The sequence below is a fragment of the Pecten maximus genome, chromosome 3 (genome assembly GCF_902652985.1).
Source record: "Pecten maximus chromosome 3, xPecMax1.1, whole genome shotgun sequence".
In the NCBI taxonomy this organism is placed as follows: domain Eukaryota; kingdom Metazoa; phylum Mollusca; class Bivalvia; order Pectinida; family Pectinidae; genus Pecten; species Pecten maximus.
The window spans coordinates 28,100,423-28,124,379 of record NC_047017.1 but is presented as its reverse complement, the minus strand read 5'-3'; the positions used below and the strand labels follow the sequence as shown (position 1 = coordinate 28,124,379).

General features: G+C 34.4%; 2 protein-coding genes, 1 long non-coding RNA gene and 11 other non-coding genes across 14 annotated transcripts; 1 reads left to right on the top strand and 13 right to left on the bottom strand.

The window, feature by feature from the left end:
* Positions 1-814: 814 nt before the first annotated feature.
* LOC117323796 (actin-related protein 2) lies at positions 815-13,814 on the bottom strand. Its single transcript, XM_033879250.1, has 8 exons — positions 13,700-13,814; positions 11,971-12,081; positions 11,548-11,763; positions 11,218-11,290; positions 10,762-10,898; positions 10,262-10,411; positions 5,281-5,559; positions 815-3,840 (listed from the first exon to the last, which is right to left on the bottom strand). The coding sequence occupies exons 1-8, from the start codon at positions 13,745-13,747 to the stop codon at positions 3,670-3,672; spliced, it is 1,185 nt and encodes a 394-aa protein (XP_033735141.1). The 5' UTR covers positions 13,748-13,814; the 3' UTR covers positions 815-3,669.
* On the bottom strand, positions 5,802-10,099 carry LOC117323798. Its single transcript, XR_004531836.1, has 2 exons — positions 6,455-10,099; positions 5,802-6,328 (listed from the first exon to the last, which is right to left on the bottom strand). It is a non-coding gene; the product is annotated as an uncharacterized LOC117323798 (long non-coding RNA).
* LOC117324714 lies at positions 5,813-5,880 on the bottom strand. The gene has a single exon (XR_004532049.1). It is a non-coding gene; the product is annotated as a small nucleolar RNA SNORD61 (small nucleolar RNA).
* LOC117324711 lies at positions 6,111-6,178 on the bottom strand. The gene has a single exon (XR_004532046.1). It is a non-coding gene; the product is annotated as a small nucleolar RNA SNORD61 (small nucleolar RNA).
* LOC117324712 lies at positions 6,465-6,535 on the bottom strand. Its single transcript, XR_004532047.1, has one exon. It is a non-coding gene; the product is annotated as a small nucleolar RNA SNORD61 (small nucleolar RNA).
* LOC117324713 lies at positions 6,814-6,884 on the bottom strand. Its single transcript, XR_004532048.1, has one exon. It is a non-coding gene; the product is annotated as a small nucleolar RNA SNORD61 (small nucleolar RNA).
* Positions 7,634-7,704, bottom strand: LOC117324709. The gene has a single exon (XR_004532044.1). It is a non-coding gene; the product is annotated as a small nucleolar RNA SNORD61 (small nucleolar RNA).
* LOC117324704 lies at positions 7,982-8,052 on the bottom strand. The gene has a single exon (XR_004532039.1). It is a non-coding gene; the product is annotated as a small nucleolar RNA SNORD61 (small nucleolar RNA).
* LOC117324708 lies at positions 8,366-8,436 on the bottom strand. Its single transcript, XR_004532043.1, has one exon. It is a non-coding gene; the product is annotated as a small nucleolar RNA SNORD61 (small nucleolar RNA).
* On the bottom strand, positions 8,844-8,914 carry LOC117324705. The gene has a single exon (XR_004532040.1). It is a non-coding gene; the product is annotated as a small nucleolar RNA SNORD61 (small nucleolar RNA).
* On the bottom strand, positions 9,295-9,365 carry LOC117324703. Its single transcript, XR_004532038.1, has one exon. It is a non-coding gene; the product is annotated as a small nucleolar RNA SNORD61 (small nucleolar RNA).
* On the bottom strand, positions 9,771-9,841 carry LOC117324710. Its single transcript, XR_004532045.1, has one exon. It is a non-coding gene; the product is annotated as a small nucleolar RNA SNORD61 (small nucleolar RNA).
* On the bottom strand, positions 10,613-10,680 carry LOC117324707. Its single transcript, XR_004532042.1, has one exon. It is a non-coding gene; the product is annotated as a small nucleolar RNA SNORD61 (small nucleolar RNA).
* On the top strand, positions 13,737-23,888 carry LOC117323797 (neuferricin homolog). Its single transcript, XM_033879251.1, has 5 exons — positions 13,737-14,020; positions 16,664-16,767; positions 18,575-18,635; positions 20,342-20,445; positions 21,692-23,888. The coding sequence occupies exons 1-5, from the start codon at positions 13,753-13,755 to the stop codon at positions 21,839-21,841; spliced, it is 687 nt and encodes a 228-aa protein (XP_033735142.1). The 5' UTR covers positions 13,737-13,752; the 3' UTR covers positions 21,842-23,888.
* Positions 23,889-23,957: the final 69 nt, after the last annotated feature.

The window sequence follows — 23,957 nt, the reverse complement described above, 5'->3', positions numbered from 1 at the left end:
TGGTCCAACGCAGGGCTGCGCGCTACATCCTGAACAAATATCGGTACAATCACCGCACATCCAGAAAAAAAGTGTCCGAAATGCTGGTTCCCCCTAGAATTGCGCCCCTAGCAGACAGACGAAGAGATGCTCGTCAGATCATGTTGTATAAAATATCGTAAACAACAAAGTCGCTATAATGAAACCCGATAGGCTAATTCCTCTTACTAGGTATTCCAGACAGTCATCAGCTCTCCTTTCAAATACACCATTCAAATACCCCGACTAGAAAAACTAAAACTACACGAGTGGAACAAACTACCACCAGACATCGTCTCCTGTCCCACCACAGACTCATTGATATCGACCATCTACCGTCACTTTACCAACACAGAGTAGAGCCAAATATTTTATCCTAAAATACATAGAAAATCTTCTTCCGTTTCACTCCTCTCTGGCGTTTTCACTTTTGTTCAGGTTGGCCAGTATCATATTGACATAGACGATGACCTTCATTCCCTAATGGTGTTCGTCAATGATTCTCATCCTGTTGTCTGGAGATTTCCCCATCATCTTAAATGGTCTTTTGACCAGTCTCAGTGTTCCTGTTGTGGTTTGATCAATGTGTGGATATTATAGCCGGGTAACATTTTCAGTGAAATGAATAATAAATCGTGATAACATTGTGTCATGGATCCTGTTGTTCTCTAGTTATTGTTTTCAGGTGTCTCCTTTTGGACATATTTCATGACATGTCTCTACTTTCATTCTCTAGAGCAATTAATCTGCCTTTTCAGTAAACCCTATCTACGAGACAAAAAACGAAACACATATACATTAATAAAAGCATATTTTTATTTTGATGAAATCTTTTCATCAAAATTTTTAGTTTTAACAACTTCAGACAAATCCATCAAGGTTTTTAATACATGTACAAAATTTATATACAACACCTGATGGCCGCCCCAAGTCGTTTAGTTTATACAGTGAGCCATTAATCATGGTTTTCGTACACTATATCATTTGTTCATAATGATACAAAAATTATATATACATCCTTATACTTCATACACTCTACATTCTCTTTAAAATAGGCAACAAAGATCCAGGCATACACTACATAAATGTATGGCCTTCATAATATTTATATATCACAGAGATGAATCTACATACGTTCATCCATACATTACCATAAATTCATGAAACTGCATTAAATAATCACACATAAAACAAGACACAGGACTTAACATGTGGGTGGAGATACTGGTTTCATTGCACACGACTGGCTGTTGTTTTGTGATGCATCGCACCCCAAGAAATATCGTCTGTTTATATCACTTATTGCATTGACTCCCATTTTTGTGTTTAATTAATCAACATGCTGGATTTTTCCTCAAATATATCTATTACCATCTGAAAGATATGCAATCTATTAAACATTATTGAGTGTTTTTTTAAGTAATCGTCAAAAACAAAGAGTCTATTAAATGGATAAGATGAAACTGCCAATAGTATTCTATCAACAACTCCGTGTTTTTACAAGACAAATGTTTTAAAAACCACATTGAGGATTGTAAAACTTATTGGAGAAAATGTATTTAAAGTTTTGCATTGAGAGTAGCCATATAGTCTACGATGAGTACAGAAAACCTCACGTGCCCTATTTGTAAGTATGGCCGGACACATCCTATTGACTATTGAACACCCGGTGTTAATCACAAAGAATTGTAATGCTGTACAATGTAGCATCGCTGAGTTAATTTTCTGATTCATATAAGACATTGTAGTTTCTAATCTAGCTGAAATACAAACTAGACAACATAAACAAATTAAATATGGTTGTACATAAACATAAAGAAATAACTGGTACCATTAGGAAATACATAGTAAACATTCTTTTCTTAATGATAGCATTATGGGTATGTAGGAGACAATTATACCTGGTATTTAGCATTTGATAAACTTAAAACCAATTATTTTCTTCTTTGAAAAAAAAAAGATAAATATTTTGTATTCATAGACAATGGACCAACAGAACAACATTATAAAAGACAGAAAGAGTATGAGGAATGCTTCGCACAGTTCTTTACTAAATACAAAACAGGTTTTATCCTCGTCCTAAACAGCAGCATCAAGTACAATCCTTGTACATTGGTGTGATCCTCTCACACAAAGGCACTAGGTATTACTGTAGGACCACAACATGTGAAGGATAAAACACACTTACACAAGGTGATCCAGATTTTTCTTTTGGAATTCTGATGACAAGCATACAGCTGATGTTTTAAATATCACTAAGCCACTGGAAGCACCAAATAGTTGCACCAAACGTAAAACAGAAAAGTAAACTGAAGAAGCAAGCAGACATTGAATACACTCATTCATAATTACTAAATGTTACGACTGAATATCTTTGTTCCTCAATCAATATGTTATATATCATTACCTGTAATTGTAATTACTAAGTAGTTGATGAGTTACATTATTTACCCGCATTTACTAGGTAGTTGATGAGTTAAATTATTTACCTGTAATTCCTTTTACCTGTAATTACCAAGTGGTTGATGAGTTACATTATTTACCTGTAACTATTAGGTAGGTAATGAGTTACATTATTTACCTGTAAATACTAGGTGTTTGATGAGTTACATTATTTACATGTAACTGTTAAGTAGGTGATGAGTTACATTATTTACCTGTAAATACTAGGAAGTTGATGAGTTACATTATTTATTGAGAACAATACCTGATGTAGTAACATGTAGTGATTATAAACTGATGTCATAAAAATGACGAGAGGAACAGCATTCTTACTCATGCCTTGTGTTTGGTTAGGAGACTGGATTTTCAGTTTTGGTTTTTCTCAAATAAAACATTCTGTTTTCAGTCGCACCATAAAAACGCCACTCACTAAGGATCATATGACTTGGCATAATGTTGTGATGTCTTAACAGAACTTGAAGTTAACACATTAATGTTTACTTTCAGTTGAGAATGTTTAAAAAAAATATTGTTTTACCCTACTATTTTAAATCCTCTGGGATTTCTACACCAGGCAGACTGAAGTCAAAACTGGCACACATGCTCTATAACGAAAGCGAGCTGTGGTCTTGGATGACAATCACATGCACATATAAACACATTCTTTCTGACAGGAAATATGACAATGTTACAATGATGGGCTGGAACAAAGTGAATACATGCACTGCCTGGATAAACATAGAATGATTGCAAAACAGCAACTGTGGTCAATATTGTCTTAATGAATTCATTAAGTATGCGTGTTATTGTGAACGGGTTAGATTACATTGAGGTAAGAAATAGAAGAATTCAACTGGAGCACTGCTCTCTCTCATTATAAATACCCAGGTATTAAAACAGATGGATGAAACACCCCTCAAACTCCTAACAGATATTTTGGAGTTGCTGAAAATACTGTTTCCATAATCGAGAATAAACTTATCAAATCATCAATAGCTATTACTTAATATATAATTGCATAATTCCTCGAAAAAGAACCACATAAATTATCTTCAGTTTTCTAAACTGTAGCACTGATCAAGATAAAATTCAGATTAAATAACATGATGTTTGAAGAGGAAAAGAACATGCATGCCAAGTTGAACACATGCATTCCTGTCGGATCCACAGGTGATTGGAATGGTGATCTATATTGGCACTATCATCTGTTTACGTAACAGGAGACAGGAGTTTGTCTAGACACCTCACGCCCTTCTCCTGGTATTCTTCTCGGGTCATCCAGAAACTGTCCTTATCCTTCATAATATCGGCTAATACAGCACCACCTAAGAACACCATGTGCTTCCTTCGGGGAGGGTCTTCTATCCGAATCTTAAATTTCTGTAAATTGAAATTAATAAATCAGGTAAAATTTTGCTATGTTAACAAAAATTTCAACATCTAAAGTGCAAGTTGTGGGACAAAAACACACAGCACAATGAAACACTCTTAATTCACATGCACAAAATATCTGTAAAAATGAAAATAAACTTTAAATTAATCACAGAAAATACATGCCTAATAATGAAAAAAGTAAAGTTACCTTCGACTGGCAAGTAGACAGAAAAGAAAAAACATGAGAGAAATCAATACGACCAGCATGTATACAAGCAGAGAGGAACAACAAAAGCAGATGTCTTCTAAACAACTCTTTTGCTACAGTGTCTTGTCTCTCTAAACATAGTATATATCAAAAATTGAAACTATGATGAAATAAATCATCTGAAATATTACAAATTCATGATTCACAAATGACAGATTATTTTCATTACTATTTCTTACATTTAGGTTTTATGGAATATTATCTTGAATAGCCAAGCAAGTTAAACTATCCAAATACTTTCAAAACATCCAAAACAGTTAAACATTAATTCTTTCACCACAATAAAGTCTCTAATGTAGCTATACATTATCAAATGTTCTACACGACATAAGTGGTGCAAGAACATGAACACTGACAAGACGCCCAGACTATACAGGACACGCCCACAATATACCAGGACACACCCATACTATACCAGGACACGCCCACAATATACCAGGACACGCCCACATTATATCAGGACACGCCCATATTATACCAGGACACGTTCAGACTATACCAGGACACGCCCACATTATACCAGGAGACGTTCAGACTATACCAGGACACGCCCACATTATACCAGGACACGCCCACATTATACCAGGACACGTTCAGACTATACCAGGACACATCCAAACATTACATCTACTGTTTAGGACAAATTATATACTTGTGATACCATACCACTTTGGAGACATTGTATATCAAATCCAATCTTGCTTCCTTATATCTATGATTATTAGTCCTAATTAGTTACAATGTCGACCATCTCTTGCAGCCATGCTTACTATCTAAGGATACAACGATGATTGCGTACTTATTAGTGACAAGGCGCCGAATCTATAGCACTAAGTCACGGTAAACAAACTTCTGTGAAGCAATTAACAAGGTATGTATTTTAATGTATACAACCAAGGCTAGCCAATGCGAACTGTTTTATGTTTAATTACGTCTAGTTCGACAATGGCCAATATCTATTCCAGCACAGCTAACAAGGATTGAGTTAAGTTGCTGATCCTGATTTATATTTTAGAGCCATATGCCATTATAAGTGATTTTAATGTCTGGATTTATCAATGTTTTATTTTTTTGATGGAATGATTAATAAAGCATATGAACTCTCAAACTAATCCAGTATACTACCAAGTATCCACTAGAGTTCAGGGTATTGTCCCTTGCTAGGAGTATATACTTACCGACAGTCTACTGGTATCTCCCTTCAGTACTCTTTCTAAGTACAGCTGTTTAAGTTCCCTCTCTAGTCGGCTGGGCAGACCTGGGTACATGGTGGAGCCTCCCGACAGGACTATGTGACGGTAGAAGTCTGGTCGTGTGTCCATATCAGCAGACTGGATGGTGTTAAACAGGAGTTCAGCCACACCAACTCCATCTACATTGATGAGATGGGGCTGGAACAGGGCCTCTGGTGCTTCAAACCGTTCCCCACCTACCTTTATCACTCTCCCATCAGGAAGCTGGAATGATTATTATAAATTTTGATTGTTAAAGTTCTCTAATGGTTGGCTAATCTGATTAAATAAACAAATTAATGAGTTTAAATATCTATCATAAGGTACAGCTTACCAGCTCTTACTTGAAAACCAGTGGCGGATATTTTGCACATTACCATACATTAAATCATAATGATACAAATTTCTATGCCAGTGGCAGATATTTTGCACATTACCATACATTAAATCATAATGATACAAATTCCTATGCCAAAGTCAGTTCAGCACTTCTTAGAGGACAAATGATTGGAACATCAAGAGTCAGACAGAACAAATCATCACCACTGACATGGCTAGCCTCAGATCAGGACTCTACAAAATATTACTACCTTTCAACATACTCCCTGGTATATACAGCAGAGCTAAAAATGATCAACTGCATCATACATCTTCAAGAACTTGTTAGTGACAAAAAAGTGTTGATACTTTGAGAAAGTAATTAGCTTAATTTATACTCTTATAATAATAACTGAAGAGCATTAATATACAAAAGAAAATTGCTTTAATATAGCTGTCAGTTCAGCACTTCTTAGAGGACAAATGATTGGAACATCAGAAGTCAGTCTCAACAAATCATCACCACTGACATGGCTTCAAATTAATTCAGAATCCAACAATCAAAAGTCAAAGAACTACACAAGTGATGCTCATAGACAAGACAAAGGGAAACTTTATTTTTATGTAACTTCCAGTTTCAGCACATCAAAGACAAATAAACATAATTTCTATATACCTATATATGTCAGTTCAGCACTTCTTATGAGACACCAAAGACAAATAAACATAATTTCTATATATCTATGTCAGTTCAGCACTTCTTATGAGACACCAAAGACAAATAAACATAATTTCTATATACCTATATATGTCAGTTCAGCACTTCTTAGAGGACTATTGACAAAGACATCAGTAGACATCAGTCTTGACAGATCATCATCACCGACATCAGAAAAGCGAGTATTTATACTAAACTTTGGATGTTTGTTACCTAACAGTAACTGTTGGTTTAAAACTTCTCAAGGATAGTGAAGACTATCAATCAGAAACCCACAAGTGATGTTCATATCAAAGACCAAAAATAATAATTCTCAGTCCAACACTTCTCCCATTGACATCAAAGACCGGCTATCATTATTGCTTCATAATTAACTCAGTTCAGCACATATACTTCTCACAAGATATTAGGGACAAATAAAAGTAATTTCTATATATCTATGTCAGTTCAGCACTTCTTAGAGGACTATTGACAAAAACATCAGTAGACATCAGTCTGGACAGATCATCATCACCGACATCAGAAACGTGAGTCTTTATACTAAACTTTGAATGCTTGTTACCCAACTGTAGCTATTGGTTCAAAACTTCTTCAGAATAGTGAAAACTATCAATCAGAAACCCACAAGTGATGTTCATATCAAAGACCAAAAATAATAATTCTCAGTCCAACACTTCTCCCATTGACATCAAAGATGGGCAATCATTATTGCTTTATAACTACCTCAGATCAGCACATATACTTCTCACAAGATATTAGGGACAAATAAAAGTAATTTCTATATACATATATCTATGTCAGTTCAGCACTTCTTAGAGGACTATTGACAAAAACATCAGTAGACATCAGTCTTAACAGATCATCACCAATATAAAAAACGTGAGTATTTATACTAAATTTTGAATGTTTTAAAAGTTACTGTTCTTCAATGTTGGAAGACCTCAGAGCGAAACAGGAGACGTTAGCCAAAGGCTGACTTAATACTCTTTCTCCCTCCAACACATAAAAGTATGGAAGCATTTAACTCAATGGAAAAAGTTATTGAAAAGAAAAACTCAATTCGATAATTGCAATCAGACAACTATTTTAGATGCTGATCATGTCTTCAAAGTCTCAAATTTAGTAAGAAAGTATTACGGTGGACAAAATTCTGTGAACAGATGGAAAACACAGTTTTCCATAATACCCTACCTCTTAACTCATTGTAAGGATGTAAACATTGTCTTAAATACCTATCAAAGACAAACATTTTAATATACCTGTCAGTTCAGCACTTCTTAGAGGACTGATGACAAAAACATCAGTAGACATCAGTCTTTACAGATCATCATCACCGACATCGGAAACGTGAATATTTATACTGAACTCTGAATGCTTGATACCTAACAGTAGCTATTGGTTCAAAACCTCTTGAGAATAATGAAGACTATCAATCATAAACCCACAAGTGATGTTCATATCAAAGACCAAAAATAATAATTCTCAGTCCAACACTTCTCCCATTGACATCAAAGACGGGCTATCATTATTGATTTATAATTAACTCAGTTCAGCACATATACTTCTCACAAGATATTAGGGACAAATAAACAATCTTTCTTATAACTATGTCAGTTCAGCACTTCTTAGAGGACTATTGACAAAAACATCAGTAGACATCAGTCTTAACAGATCATCATCACTGACACCAGAAACGTGAATATTTATACTGAACTTCCTACATTTGTTAAGTTACTATTTATCAATTTTGGAAGACTTCAGAGCCAAAAAGGAACTGGTAGCCAAAGGTTTACTTAATATTCCATCCTCCCTCCAACACATAAAATTATGGAAAGCATTTTACTCAATGGAAAAACATAGAAAAGAAAAACTCAATTGCAAGCAGACAACTATTTCAGCTACTGATAAGCTCTCCAAAGTCTCAAATTTAGTAAGAAAGTATTACTGGGGACAAACTTGCATATCAAAGACAAACATTTTGATATACCTATCTGTCAGTTCAGCACTTCTTAGAGGACTAATGACAAAAACATCAGTAGACATCAGTCTTGACAGATCATCATCACTGACATCAGAAACGCGAGTATTTATAAACTTGGAATGTTTGTTAACTAACAGTAGCTATTGGTTCAAAACTTCTTGAGAATAGTGAAGACTATCAATCAGAAACCCACAAGTGCAAAGGCTTACCTAATACTCTATCCTCCCTCCAACACATAAAATTATGGAAGCATTTAACTCCATGGAAAAAGTTATGGAAAAGAAAAACTCAATTGCAAGCTGACAACTACTTCAGCTACTGTTCATGTCTCCAAAGTCTCAAATTTAGTAAGAAAGTATTACTGGGGACAAAATTCTGTGAACAGATGGAAGATACACAGTTTTCCATAATACCCTACCTCTTAACTCATTGTAAGGATGTAAACATTGTCTTATATACTTATCGAAGACAAACATTTTGATATATCTATGTCAGTTCAGCACTTCTTAGAGGACTATTGACAAAAACATCAGTAGACATCAGTCTTTACAGATCATCATCACCGACATCAGAAACGTGAATATTTATACTGAACTTCCTACATTTGTTAAGTTACTATTTATCAATGTTGGAAGACCTCAGAACCAAAAAGGAACTGTTAGCCAAAGGCTTACTTAATATTCCATCCTCCCTCTAACACATAAAATTATGCAAAGCATTTTACTTAACGGAAAAACATAGAAAAGAAAAGTTCAACTGCAAGTAGACAACTATATCAGCTACTGATCATATCTCCAAAGTCTCAAATTCATTAAAAAAAAGTATTACTGTGGACAAACTTACACATCAAAGAATTGCTTTATAATTACCTCAGTTCAGCACATATACTTCTCACAAGATATTAGGGACAATTAAAAATAATTTTTATATATTATATCTATGTCAGTTCAGCACTTCTTAGAGGACTATTGACAAAAACATCAGTAGACATCAGTCTTAACAGATCATCATCACCGACATAAAAAAACGTGTGGGTATTTATACTAAACTTTGAATGTTAAGTTACTGTTCATCAATTTTGGAAGACCTCAGAGCCAAACAGGAAATGTTAGCCAAAGGCTAACTTAATCCTCCCTGATATAAAATTATGGAAGCATTTAACTCAATGGAAAAAGTTATTGAAAAGAAAAACTCAATTGCAATCAGACAACTATTTTAGCTGCTGATCATGTTTCCAATTGCAATCAGACAACTATTTTAGCTGCTGATCATGTTTCCAAAGTCTCAAATTTAGTAAGAAAGTATTACTGTGGACAAAATTCTGTTAACAGATGGAAGATACACAGTTTTCCATAATATCCTACCTAAAAACATTGTCTTATATACCTATCGAAGACAAACATTTTAATATACCTATGTCAGTTCAGCACTTCTTAGAGGACTATTGACAAAAACATCAGTAGACATCAGTCTTGACAGATCATCATCACTGACTTCAGAAACGGGAATATTTATACTAAACTTTGAATGTTTGTTACATAGAAAAATATTTTTGGTTTTCATGAGATGTGTCGGACCAACTGTTAACAAATCAAATTTGCTTCAAACCAAATTAAGACAAAAAGTTTGAAAACTATATCACACCACGACCACATAATCTCATCAACCTGGAGAGTTTAGTCAGTTTTTACCAATATTGTGGTCTCAAATGACCGCCTTATAGACCACAGACACTGCCCTTTTTGTATACTTACTGTGTAAGTTTCTACCAATACCGTAGTCTCCAGTGACAGCCTTACAGACCACAGACACTGTCCATTTTGTATACTTACTGTGTAAGTTTCTACCAATACCGTAGTCTCCAGTGACAGCCTTACAGACCACAGACACTGCCCTTTTTGTATACTTACTGTGTAAGTTTCTACCAATACTGTAGTCTCCAGAGCCAGTTTCTGTTCCTGTTCAATATCGTATCCTACATAGCACAGCTTTTCCTTCAATATACGCACTGTCTCAAAGTCTGCTGTGTGGTTAAATGCATAACCCCGTAGTAATAAAAGCTAAAATATAAACCATTTAATGCATCAAAGGAAAATGACAAGATATTTTGAAAATTACATTCTAATAATATTTAGGCATTTTGTATTGAATGTTTTGGCACATATTACTACATGATACATATATATTTATATATTTACCTTTGGAGGAAAAAAGAAATGTTCAAACTAAGTTACAAATTTAAAGGAGTTGAATATCATTGTCAGTTCAGCACTTCTTAGAGGACAAATGATTGGAACATCACAAGTCAGTCACAACAAATCATCACCACCGACATAAGACTTCACATATTCTCCAACCAGACAATTTTCAATATTTTGTTTGAATCTGTGGATTCTATGTTGGTTCATACCTTAATAAGGTATTTTGTTATATCACGCCCAGCAATGTCTAGTCTTCTTGTGAGATGAGGTAATGCAAATCCTTCATATACTGGACAAATGTGAGTAACACCATCTCCAGAATCCACGACTACTCCTGTTAATAAACCTGAAACAAACAAAACAATTTACATCAACAGAAGTTATTGTGAAATGTATAAAGGACCTCTTGTTGATTTAAAAGTATTCCTTGAAAACAGTTATTTTTCAAAAATGTCAGAGTAAAAAAAAACCATCTTTCTGTATGAAGATTTTAGTACTGTTTTTATACCAAGATATCTCAGTGAACAAGTCTGGGTGTCAAGACAAAAGTTTATACAGTAGAATTAATGGAGGTCAAGTTGTCTGTAAGAGCTATAAGATAATGGAGGAGATTGAGTGGTCTGTGAGAGCTACTCGATGTTGATATTGAGAATAACAGATATTACCTTGTGCATATAGTGTCAATACAGCCTGGATAGCAATGTATACACCAGCAAATTCATACTTCTCAAACATGTACTGAAAACAGAAGATATCAATTATATCATAGATAGCACAGAGAAATGTTAGCGCCAAGGAATCTATTTTACTTTAACTTAAAAAGACACATGAAAATAATTATCGTTATCATACATGCATAACAAGCAATTGATTTAAACATATTATGATGGTCATGGGAGTAAACAACATAATAAATGACATAAAAGATAGAATTGACATTTTCTCAGATAACATATCCAAGTCTTACATATATGACAGAGTTATGTTAAACTCACCTCTATCATCCTTTCCCTGTTTTTGGTTGGGTTCATTGGCGGCTCTGTAAGCAAAATCTTAGAATTTCTTGCATCTAGATCAAGTTTCTCTGGACCAAATGTATAATTGTATAAATGTTCCATGTCTTCCCAGTTCCGAACCATACCATTCTCCATAGGATAATTAACCTCCAACATAGCACGAAGTTGGCTGGCTTCATCACCTATCATCAGGTCCTGTAGCAAAGGAACAGCTTCATGAATGATATTTTGAAATACTAAATAATTCTATTTACATGAATTGATTGTTCAAATGCATATTGGTAATACCCTAAATACATGTAATGAACAACTTTGCCATGCTGTTATAGTTATAAATGAAATTGGTCATTTTTTTTCTTCAAAACCAGAATAACCTGATTACTATGTAAGTGAGAATAATACCTTAATTTCAATGTTGTCAAGTTTCTCTGCAGATCTGATGATTGGCCTTCCTACCAAAGATGGAAAGATATGGGCAGGAAAATTGGCTCCAGCATATCCACACTTGACAAACTGAAAGACAGAAGAGACATATATTTTGAAAAAATACATTACAAAAAAAATAACACTACCAGGGATTGGGAAGGCTGAGTCTAGGTATGGACTATTTACCAGTTATAAACATTCATTTGGGCCATTTGCTTTTTGTCAATGCAATGCAACAGTCTCCAACTTCTATCTGAAGGCCATTAAGAATTTGTATATGGCCCATGATCCGTCTATCCCCTGCACTACAATAGTAATTGAGGCAATATCGATGGCAACTAACATTGATCATGGTTAATTAATACAACATGATCAATCATAACTCTGAATAATTTCCATACATAAAAAAATTCTTACGAATGTAGAACAAACATAGATTACAGGAGAAATGGTACATGTTATAGGGCAGTGATTGTGATGACTATACTGTGTCTACTGCATCTATATCAGCTTTACTTTTACATATCGAATTGGCTTGATTTTGACTAATCAAAGGACCAAAGGCCCTGATTACGTGTCAGGATGTGAGGTCGTTGAATCACATTGAATGTTTTAGTCAGCTTTACTAGTCTAGTCAGTATGTGAACATGGTTACAAACATCATGTTGGGTAGCAATGCATACAGTGGTTACTATAATCATTATTCTTTCAGTCTGAATGCCCCCATTAGATATAAAACCAGGACCACTGGCTGACTAGCCTAACACTCTACCAAATTTGATTGAAGAGAAATTCTTCCCTAGTTGAGTCAGCAGGAAGCACAAGCTGTTAAGATTTTTTCAGGGTTACACATACGTATGCAAGAATTAAATCCAAGTCTGGAACAGAATACTTTTAATCATGTAGCTGTGAATACCATTGGCCAGGAAGTTGGATAGGTACGAGTGTCTGTCTAGAGTCGAGATGTCTAGCTGATGCATTTTCCCTCTCCTACTTCATTACAGTGGAGTATATTGAGGGGGTTCCGGTTGCATCACTAGCTATTCCTCTGTCCAGCCTCACATATACTTACTGCTATTATTTTGTTTATATATCAATTTACCCACTCAAAATGCTGTAAAAGATATCACCGACAGGGGAATCCTAACCATCCTCGTGCTACGAAATAGGGAAATAATAAATTTCGTGTTTATCAACGCTGCACAGTGAAGCAAAGTACATACGCTGCACAGTGAAGCAAAGTACATGAAAATATAGTACCTGTTATGGATCACAGACCTGTGTCAATCAAATCTTCGTTGGCAAATAAAATATATTAAATTATGCATGCTTTGTGCATAGCCTAAGCTATCTATAGGACACGTATACGTACTGCAACATTTGTTTCCGAAGTACAATTTCATCTTCCTATATTTGCTGGTCTTTATTTATTTTAATTTCTGGGCTTATGTCAATGAGGGCTTATTTTTTTCGGATATAACACACATTTATCGACAAAGTAGCAACTGATATCAGGATAAATATGTGAATCCGACCAAAATACAATAGCTTATATATATTGTAATGTCAAATACTTCCTGTGCTATGATTGTATATTGAATCGGTTTCTCTTCCGGGTATCTAACTGTCAAGTAAATAAGGCAAAATATTGGCATCCGGAGAGCAATAAACATTCAAATTTGTGGTCAATATAGACGAGACTTACACCAGTGCCATTATCGCACACGACAACTTTCCTTCCCTGAGCATCCATGATCGATGATGCAGGATTTTTCTCCTCTCAGTCGGTCTTTCTCAGACCATCGGAATCAACCGTACCGGAAGCTCACACCCCTAAGATCAAACGAAATATCCGATTGGGTGAATCATTGTTTTCGACCAATCAAAAGCCTGTTTACAACAAAGTTCGGCAAGCACGTGTCAAATATGGCCGATGCCGGTAGAAGGACGATGAATGTGGGATTGTTTTTTGTTGTTTTTTCACTTCTATTTTCCGCCTCATATTGCAAGAAAGCAAAAAAATCAGGTAAGTAAGATATGTTAAGACCGCATGTAAATATTGTAAGTCATTGTAACATCGGCCGTGCATTAGTCGGAACACGATGCAAACATATGACATAAACACAGCTGACCACTCACAGCTGACTCACCAGCTGTTCGTGATCACTTTACTTTAAATACGTGAATTCCAACATATTCGTCATTTTCCCCAACAGTAGACTTGCTGTTTTATTAATTAGGAAACACTGATAATGCTTCTTTGTATTAAAATGTGATGTTTTGTGCGCAAAGAAATGTTTAACCCGGTTGGACACATGTTATACTTTGTCGCTTTTCTAACCGTATTCTTTTGGTTCTGGCGCCAATGGACATCTCAGACGCGACGATGCCCGTCATACGTTTTTCGTCGTGTAATCGTCTAGCTTAGTTGGAGTACAGTATTACTACCAAACTGACAATAAAGAAAGCATGCGCACAAAAGCGACACATGGGAATTGACAGGGTGTTTATAAACAATATTCGGGAAATAATTCGATCGGAATGATTTCATTCATATAAAGTAAATGATTGCTCTATTGGTTTGGATCAAAATTGATTTCAATATGTTCAAATATTGTTTATAAACATTCTCAGTAAGTTTCAGGTGTTGCTTTTGTGCACATGTGTTTTCATACAAAAAAAATTGTCAATTGATATAGCTGTAATTCTATAGATAGCTGTTATAGTGATATATTATTTATTTATTAAGTGATGAATTAACATGTGCCCAACCTGTTCAGTACACCAATAGGCATAGAACCGGTTTAGAAAAGTAGAATATCTAATGTTAAATTTAGTTTAAATCAACAAGTGTAAACTGTAGATATACTGTATCATTTAAGAATGAACTTGACTAATTTAGTATTCGACATGAACTATAGATTTCAGCAATATCTATATGATATTTTTTATATTGAAATGAAAAATAAAAAATTCAGTTTCGAAATTCTAAAAATTGGAAGGAAATTTTCAAATGAAAACGATTTTTTTTTTTAAATTGGATAGATCATATATGAACCTTAAAAAAAAAAAAAAAAAAAGATCCAAGAGATTCCAAAGGCATCTTTGTGCCTACCATCGAATGAGCTTTAATCAGATCTATGTTTGACTAATCTTTTCTCTCCTCATAATTATCAATCATTTTGTAAATGGGAGAACCTACATCAGAAATCTGAGAAAGACCAATTAATTAACATTAGATGATTTCTGCAAAATATCGAACTTCAACTAATATAAAAGATGGATTGACTACCTATACTACCAAGGGGCCGCGGTGGCCGAGTGGTTAAGGTGTACCGACACTTTATCACTAGCCCTCCACCACTGGGTTGCGAGTTCTAAACCTACGTGGGGCATGCAGTTGCCAGGTACTGACCGTAGGCCGGTGGTTTTTCTCCGGGTACTCCGGCTTTCCTCCACCTCCAAACCTGGCACGTCCTTAAAGGACCCTGGCTGTTAATAGGACGTTAAACAAAATAAACCAAATAAACCAAACCTATACTACCAGCCATTTTGTTTTTCAGATCAGTCTCAAAATTAACAATGCACAAAAAGGGATCAAAGAGAACCTTTGTAATCATTGGGTTCCTGATCATGATCTGTTTAAAACCTACATATCAAATTTCAGAAATATCTTAATACTTCTCAAGAAAGAGCAATAACAAACTTCAAATGCAAAATCCAAGATGACTGCCTGTCTGGTATTTTGTTTTCCTGGTCAGATTCTAAATTCAATGGATACAACTAATTAATATAAGGACCGTCCTGCACTTCTTAAGAAATAGTGATAATAAAGATTGTTTAGGGATGGACTGCAGGACAAAGGGTAATTTGAATCATGGGCTAAAATACTGGTAGTCAAAAGAACTCTCTTATTGATTATATGTCCCTGATCTATGAGAGGAAGTAACAGACAAAATTAAGATCTTAAGCACATCTGAATTAAAGAAATATCTGAAACGGTTCTCAGGAGATATGATTGCAAGCAGCAAAGGACATTCAATGAATTGGAACTTGGCATGTGTTTAAATATAGCTAACCAGTTTCCACTGCAATAATTTTTTAAAGAGGTTATTGTTCATATTTGATTAAGAATGTTTAGAATTTCGCCTGCCCAAGGGAATTTCTTTGAATATCTGGATATTGATGAAATGAATTGGAATGAGCATGCATGTTGCTCCTTCAGTGTCACAAAGATTCTAGGTGGTTGGTGGTATGGAAGGCATGTCATTATTGCTTACAATAGCTGACACATCCTGCCTTGCTATCATTGTATATCATTTGAAAATGGTTATTTTCATAAAAATCAATCCAGGTTACAACTAATGTACACATGCAACTTGCACTGGATTGAAGAGCTGAAGTCAAAATGAGAGGAATGAATAGTTATATCTTACTGTCATTTGTGGAATCTATTAATTCAGTTTGATTCAATTTTCAGTGCACAGATCTAGAGTGTGTCAAGGTATCAACTATTTGCAGATACATAATGAAAAAAGAACAAAAATCTTGAATGCGTAATTTTACAAAATGTAATTTAAGTGACATCCAATCTGCCCTGTTAAACAGCTTCAAACATTTTGCACATGTCTTACTTCTGTGCTCACATGTAAGTTGTTCATTTTAATAGGCGGTGCCTACAAGCAAGTCGAAATAGATGTAGATCTTGGTCCAGAAGGAGCAGAGGCAAAAAGGTTTACTGCAGCAGAGATTCGAGGATATGACGGGAGAGATGTAAGTTTGATTTACACCTAATATTTGTTTAGATGTCATACATAATTTTAAAATCTTCATGCAAACAACAGTAAAGTTTATTTGACCAGGGTATTTTTGAAATTTCATAGATATTGGTGTTGGCAAATTTGTAAAAGAGTGAATTGAAATTTAAAAAAAATAGTATATATTATCAACATAAAATACAAGGAAACTATAAATGAAGTTTGCCTGAGGTATTATCACATGAGTACTGTTAATCATGTTGCCACAGGCAGGTATGACTAGACACCTAATGATGATGACAGCCACCTGACAGGTATGATGACTGTCTTGCCATTTCACTGATCCTAAAGGATTCATTGATCAGCTTGTGTCATAGAATAGTGTGTATCATCTTTTGCTCACATGGCCCGAAGGCCTGGTGAGCTTATGCCATGGCACATCATCCTTTGTCCGACGTCCACCAACATTTTTTTTAAATTGCTACTAGTCATTCAGTACTGAATAGATTTTTACCAAATTTGGCCAGAAACATCCTTAGAGGAAAGGAACAGATCCTTTTAATCACTACTTGTATTTTTGAAACCATTGAGATACCCACCCAATAACCATAAATGGCACTGCTGTGCACCAAGAGATAAACACAGTCCTGTTGTATACACCCTAGGGTCTTTCCCCACCCCTAGGGACATAGTTTCTTTGTTATATCTTTGAAGCAGTTGAGATCCCCACCCCATAACCATATATAACATTGTTCGACAACAACTAATAGAGCTATCAATGACTTGAACATGGACATTATCTTATTATTTTATTGTTTGGTCAAATCCAATCAGGTAAGCGATACGGGCCCTCTGGGCCTCTTTTTGTCCATGACATGTAGAACTGAAATAAGATCAGTTGATCATTTAATTAATTGTGTTAAATCATTGTTGTTTTGGTATCTTGTTCCTCATGCAATTTTGTATTTATATACTTCTTCCTTGTGAATTCTTTCATATTTTTTTTAATGCAGTGACTCAGCTATGCATGCATATTGCAGCATTTTTGCATCATGTGCACATGTATTTAAGGGCTATCAGGTGAAAGGCCAACAAGGTGAAGTGGCTTCGCACATTTTATAAGGAGTCTTGTACTTCATATATTTTGTGTAATTAAATTAACAATGTGAAACAAATTTTTCTTCATATTCTTCTCATATTTATGTTTGTATGGCACAGGCTCTAAAAAAATTGACATTGTCAACAATGTTTGATGAAAATAAGTATGTAGCTGTTGTATCAAAATGCTAGCCTCCATTTTTTATTCACAATATGGCCACCTGTGGCTTCTGTACGATTGGTCAAAATTCAGATATTGTCTGATTTTGATGAAAATTTGATGCATGTATGTAATGGGATGCGAGACCTGAAACAATGTTTATATATGTATTCTGATTGGGGGAAAAAACTGCCATTTGCTGGCTTTTGATTGGTTGAAATTAATATCCAATGAACCGTGTTTAGATGTATTACGACTTGTGGGAAAATATTGGTATATTGTGGCTTCTATATTAGCTTCATTAAAGTCTGCTGGATTACGTAGTTTAGTGGACTTATGTAACAGGCCTCATTACAATAAGAACAATAACATTGAGACAATTATTACAATGCAGATTTTCTAGGAAGGTTATGCAAAAAAATTAAATCAATAAGTACTAGTATTGATGCTACCTTATAAATCCCTGATGTAAAAATTTGTGTTTTTGTTAAAGCATAAAGCGTTAATTTTTCGTTTTTCAGTTAACAAGGGTAAATGTCCTTATTTCATACTTTTTATATTCCAGTCAAAAAAGCCCCTTTTGATGGCAGTACGAGGTGTTGTGTTTGATGTGTCAGACGGAAAAGGTATGAAATGATATTGTAACATGAGAGTTGCTTTTCTAAGATCTTGCTGACTTTAATAATAAATTTATGTATTTTTTTATTAGGTCACCTGAGACAAAGTCTCAGTGACCTTTTCTAATCACCTTTTGCCAGTCATCGTGCGTCGTCCGTTCATAAACAATTTACATTTTCGACTTCTTCTCAATAACCAAGAGGCCTAGAGACCTGATATTGGGCAAATAGCATGCTGAGGTGAAGGGCTATCAAAATTTGTTCAAATAAGTGATCTTGACCTTCATTCAAGGTCAAAGGGGTAAAATAAGCTAAAATCTTTAAATGACTTCTTCTTAATAACCAAGAGGCCCAGAGACCTGATATTGGGACTGTAGCCTTCATTCAAAGTCACAGGGGTCTAATATGCTAAAATCTTTAAATGACTTTTTTCTCAATAACTAAGAGGCCTATTGACCTGATATTATGCCTATAGCATGGTGGAGTGCAGGGCTATCAAGATTGTTCAAATGATTGACTTTGACCTTTATTCAAATTCACAGGGGTCAAATATGCTAAAATCTTTAAATGACTCTTTCTCAATAACTAAAAGGCCCACAGACCTGATATAAGGGCCAGTAGCATGCTTGGGTAAATGGCTATCAAGATTGTTCAAATAAATGACCTTGACCTTCATTCTAGTTCACAGGGGTCAAATATGCTAAAATCTTTAAATGACATTTTTCTCAATAACCAAGAGGCCCAGAGACCTGATATTGGGCATGTAGCATGCTGGAGTGAACACATTTACCTCGTATTCAACGTCACAGGAATCAAATCTACCAAAATATATCAAAATTCAGGTGACCGTTAAAGGCTCATGGGCCTCTTGTTAGTATTATATGCCCCCCCCCCCCCCCATTTAGTAAGAAGGATTTAGAGTAATCACTGTTGTGCATCCATCCATGATAAGCTTGTGTACAAGATGTCTCATGATCGATGAACCACTGGGCAGATTTACAAATCCATGTTAACACCAAAACATCACATCATTGAGGTCAACTATTAGACTTTGGTGGTCCTCTTACAAGTTTTCTATTAATAGTAACTTGTCCTTGACTTGGTTCACCCTAAATTGTGAACTGTTTTTTATACTTGACCATTATGCGAAGTTTTATCAAAATATGTCACTAGAGCACTGACAAAGATTTTCCATATATAGGAACAGTAACCTTTTTGTGACACTATCACCCTGAAACATGAACTTATTTGCTTGACCATTACTGGACTGACAATGACTAAGTTGAAACAAAGGAATGTACAATCAGAATGCTATTTAGACCTCTTACAACTTTCTTTCAAAGCTTAGAGCTTTCTGTAGTCACTGTCCGTCATGGTCACTCTTGTAAGTACACTAGATTAAATTGACAGGTTCTATATGTTTCTTCAGTTAAGAATCATCATTGGTCCATTCTGCATTCAAGGGACATTTATACCTTTTTAGAACACTTCCTAATAAGTTAATAACTTTAAAAACTATTGTCAGTTTAAAAATATCTTTCTTGTGGACAATTTAGACAAGGGAAATTGGTGGAAATATCCTGAGCATTATAGAATTCCAATATAAGATTTTGCTCATGATGTGTAAGAGCAGACACACTTAAGATTAATTATGTAAAAAATATATGAAAATGTATGAAACTATTAAAATGACAATGTTCGTTTGATTTTGTCAGATTTTTACGGGCCTGGAGCAGGATACCATGCCCTTGTTGGACGTGACGCAAGTCGAGCCATAGCTCTTTGGTCGCTGGAAGAGAAAGACATGGTCCACGATCTGGTATGTACAGACAATTATTGAGAGGTATCTAGTGATAGTGATATTGTAACATTTTAGGCCTGTACTTAACATATTACAGCAGGGACCTAAACAACAGTACTGTAGGAATGTTTACAGCAGAGATCTAAACAATGGTACAGTAAGAATTTTTACAGCAGGGACATAAACAACAGTACTGTAGAAATGTTTACAGTGGGGACATAAACAACAGTACTGTAGAAATATTTACAGCATGGACCATAACAACGTTACTATAGAAATGTTTACAGCATGGACCATAACAACGTTACTATAGAAATGTTTACAGCAGGGATCTGAACAACAGTACTGTGGAAATATTTACAGCATGGACCATACCAACGTTACTATAGAAATGTTTACGGCAGTGATCTGAACAACAGTACTGTTAGTAGAAATGTTTACAGCAGGGATTTAAACAACAGTACTGTAGAAATGTTTACAACAGGGATCTGAACAACAGTACTGTAGAAATGTTTACAACAGGGATTTAAACAATAGTACTGTAGAAATGTTTACAGCAGGGATCTGAACAACAGTACTGTAGAAATGTTTACAGCAGGGATCTGAACAACAGTACTGTAGAAATGTTTACAACAGGGATTTAAACAACAGTACTGTAGAAATGTTTACAGCAGGGATCTGAACAACAGTACTGTAGAAATATTTACAGCAGGGATCTGAACAACAGTACTGTAGAAATGTTTACAACAGGGATTTAAACAATGGTACGGTAAGAATTTTTACAGCAGGGACATAAACAACAGTACTGTAGAAATGTTTACAACAGGGATTTAAACAATAGTACTGTAGAAATGTTTACAGCAGGGATCTGAACAACAGTACTGTAGAAATGTTTACAACAGGGATTTAAACAATAGTACTGTAGAAATGTTTACAGCAGGGATCTGAACAACAGTACTGTAGAAATGTTTACAACAGGGATTTAAACAACAGTACTGTAGAAATGTTTACAACAGGGATTTAAACAATAGTACTGTAGAAATGTTTACAGCAGGGATCTGAACAACAGTACTGTAGAAATGTTTACAACAGGGATTTAAACAACAGTACTGTAGAAATGTTTACAGCAGGGATCTGAACAACAGTACTGTAGAAATGTTTACAGCAGGGATCTGAACAACAGTACTGTAGAAATGTCTCTAAACTGTTATCCTTTCTGAACCGTTCCATGCCCATTTATCTGTTTACCTTGTTTATATTGTAGAGTGGGCTGAGTGACGATTCCCTGAAGGGCTTAGATGACGTATTTGTTGGTACGTACAAGAAGAAGTACCCTGTGGTTGGCTACATGGATTATCTTATAGACACTTTCACTGAAAAAACATTTGAGGACAGGTTCAAGGAAGATTTATAAACTCTCAAAATTATGACTTCAAATATTATGCACTATTTTTCTAATTTCATAAGGCTGATTTTTTTAACCTCTATTATATATTTTCATATATTTTTAACGAGATTGTGATGTTATTGAAATTAATTGGTTATGAAATTACATGTTCAGTGGTCGATTATATGGAGAAGGGAAATACATGTTGAGTGCAGTAAATTATCAATTGATTTAGGAATGTAAAATATGTATAAATGTTTTTGATTCCATGCCTTTTTGCAGTTTTATTATAATGAAGTAACTATAGCAATATCAATTTTTATAAGGAGTTTAAGGAATGAATCATTCTTGATTTAAAAAAAAAACAACAAAATTTATTTTCGGAAATGGTGAAATAAAAAAAGTATGAATGACACGGAATGGAAAAGGGATCATATATATGCTGATATTATGAAATGATTTTTATATATTTTTTTAAGGAGTAAATTATTAAAATTGTGATATTGAAACATAACAACACTTCATCCTTTTATTTGCAAAAATCAAAAGACAAAGATTAACTTCAGGAGACCTAATAACACTGTATATAAAGTAATATTTGGAAATGTTTAACTATCTTTAATTAATACTAAGTCATAGTTATTTCTACTGGGATGCCACTATTTGGGTTGCAGTTTGCCTGAGAGTCACAGTCCCTTTCAACCATTTTTGATAGAAATCTCTTGGTAAATGTTTTGTATATAAGTGTTGATAGTATCTATAATATTACCTGCTGTATTTGCATGTGGAGAGTTTGTAGGGAAGTAAGGTATAGAAATCATTAGAATGTTTTTCTTTTCCGCTTTTAGACTTTTGTCAGAATAAATATTTAGGTACAGTGTTGAAATTCAGTATAAAACAACATTCACTATTCCCATTTATATTGTCATATATGGCGTCATTGTTACAAATCAAATATTGAAAAGCTTTTTGCTTTTTAAAAATAGCTGGTTTTAACTGAATTCTCATCAGCTCTCATCTTAAGGATCTTTGATCAGTTTTGATGCACTATGAAGTCATCCCAATCGTTTGTATTTTTTTAGTTTTTAAAACGTGCCTCGATGCATTCTAGTCTTCAATATATCAACAAACTTATTTCTGTTCCATTGTCTCCTGTGAATCACATCCTGGATGTGTTGTTTTTGGGGATATGATGTAGGGTGTTTATATATAGGGGTCTTTCATCACATTGTTATAAGTTTAGGTCATTGGTGCTAGCTTGTTGTTACAGATTTATTATATTTTGATAAAAAATAAAGTATTAATTTTGAACCAGGAATTATCAAGACAAAACAACATAAATTTCATTCATTGTACTGTGATCTCATTTTTACATGATTGTCATTGACTGACATTGACAATGAATCTCGGTCCAAACTAACCATTCTTCATTTCTTTGAATTATTTTTATATTGTTTATTTTGAAGGCACCTTTGTGAAACTCTGATTGTAGCATTTTATTTTGTGATGGTTTACTTCACAAGAGACTAGTAAATTAATTATTAATATTTCTTTATTTTAAAATCATTAATAAAAAATTTATTATGATTATAGGTGCTATAAAAAAAACTTTCGGTTATTATTTTTGGGCTCAATGTCCTTGACCTTAGGAACTCTGCCAACAGGTCTTCTGTTCACAACACAGATTTTGTTGCTCTTGTTTAAAACAGCATTACATCAAACTTTAGTCGATCAGTATTAGTGAATGAGATTTGTAATCAAAGTTCAGGAGTAATAATTTATTTTCTTCCATCATTCCATTGATCTGAGGTTGTGTATATATTTACATTTGAATATCCTGTCAGATATTATAGATGAGATTTATTTATGTATTAATCATATCAGTAACATGTACAGTGGTATCTCCCCAAATCACATGCATATCTAAGTGTCTGTAGTAGGGAGAATCCATTCCACTTTTTAATTTACAATGTGATGCAATATAAGTTGGTTTAATCAGTTGTACTAATTGTTTTATGTAAAATGGTGGTGTTCATGTTGGCCATGGTACTTTAATAAAAAAGTAATTACTGTTTCATATTTGCAATGTTTTCTTATACTGTCAAACTTCAAATATTCATGGCAAAGTCTTGATTTAATTTTT

Coding starts and splice junctions, on each gene's coding strand:
- LOC117323796 (XM_033879250.1), bottom strand. CDS start 13,747: ATGGATGCTCAGGGAAGGAAAGTTGTCGTGTGCGATAATGGCACTGGT. Junction 11,291..11,547: donor ACAGGGAAAGGATGATAGAG/GTGAGTTTAACA, acceptor TTCTGTTTTCAG/TACATGTTTGAGAAGTATGA. Junction 3,841..5,280: donor GAGATACCAGTAGACTGTCG/GTAAGTATATAC, acceptor TTCAATTTACAG/AAATTTAAGATTCGGATAGA.
- LOC117323797 (XM_033879251.1), top strand. CDS start 13,753: ATGATGCAGGATTTTTCTCCTCTCAGTCGGTCTTTCTCAGACCATCGG. Junction 14,021..16,663: donor CAAGAAAGCAAAAAAATCAG/GTAAGTAAGATA, acceptor TCATTTTAATAG/GCGGTGCCTACAAGCAAGTC. Junction 18,636..20,341: donor TGATGTGTCAGACGGAAAAG/GTATGAAATGAT, acceptor TGATTTTGTCAG/ATTTTTACGGGCCTGGAGCA.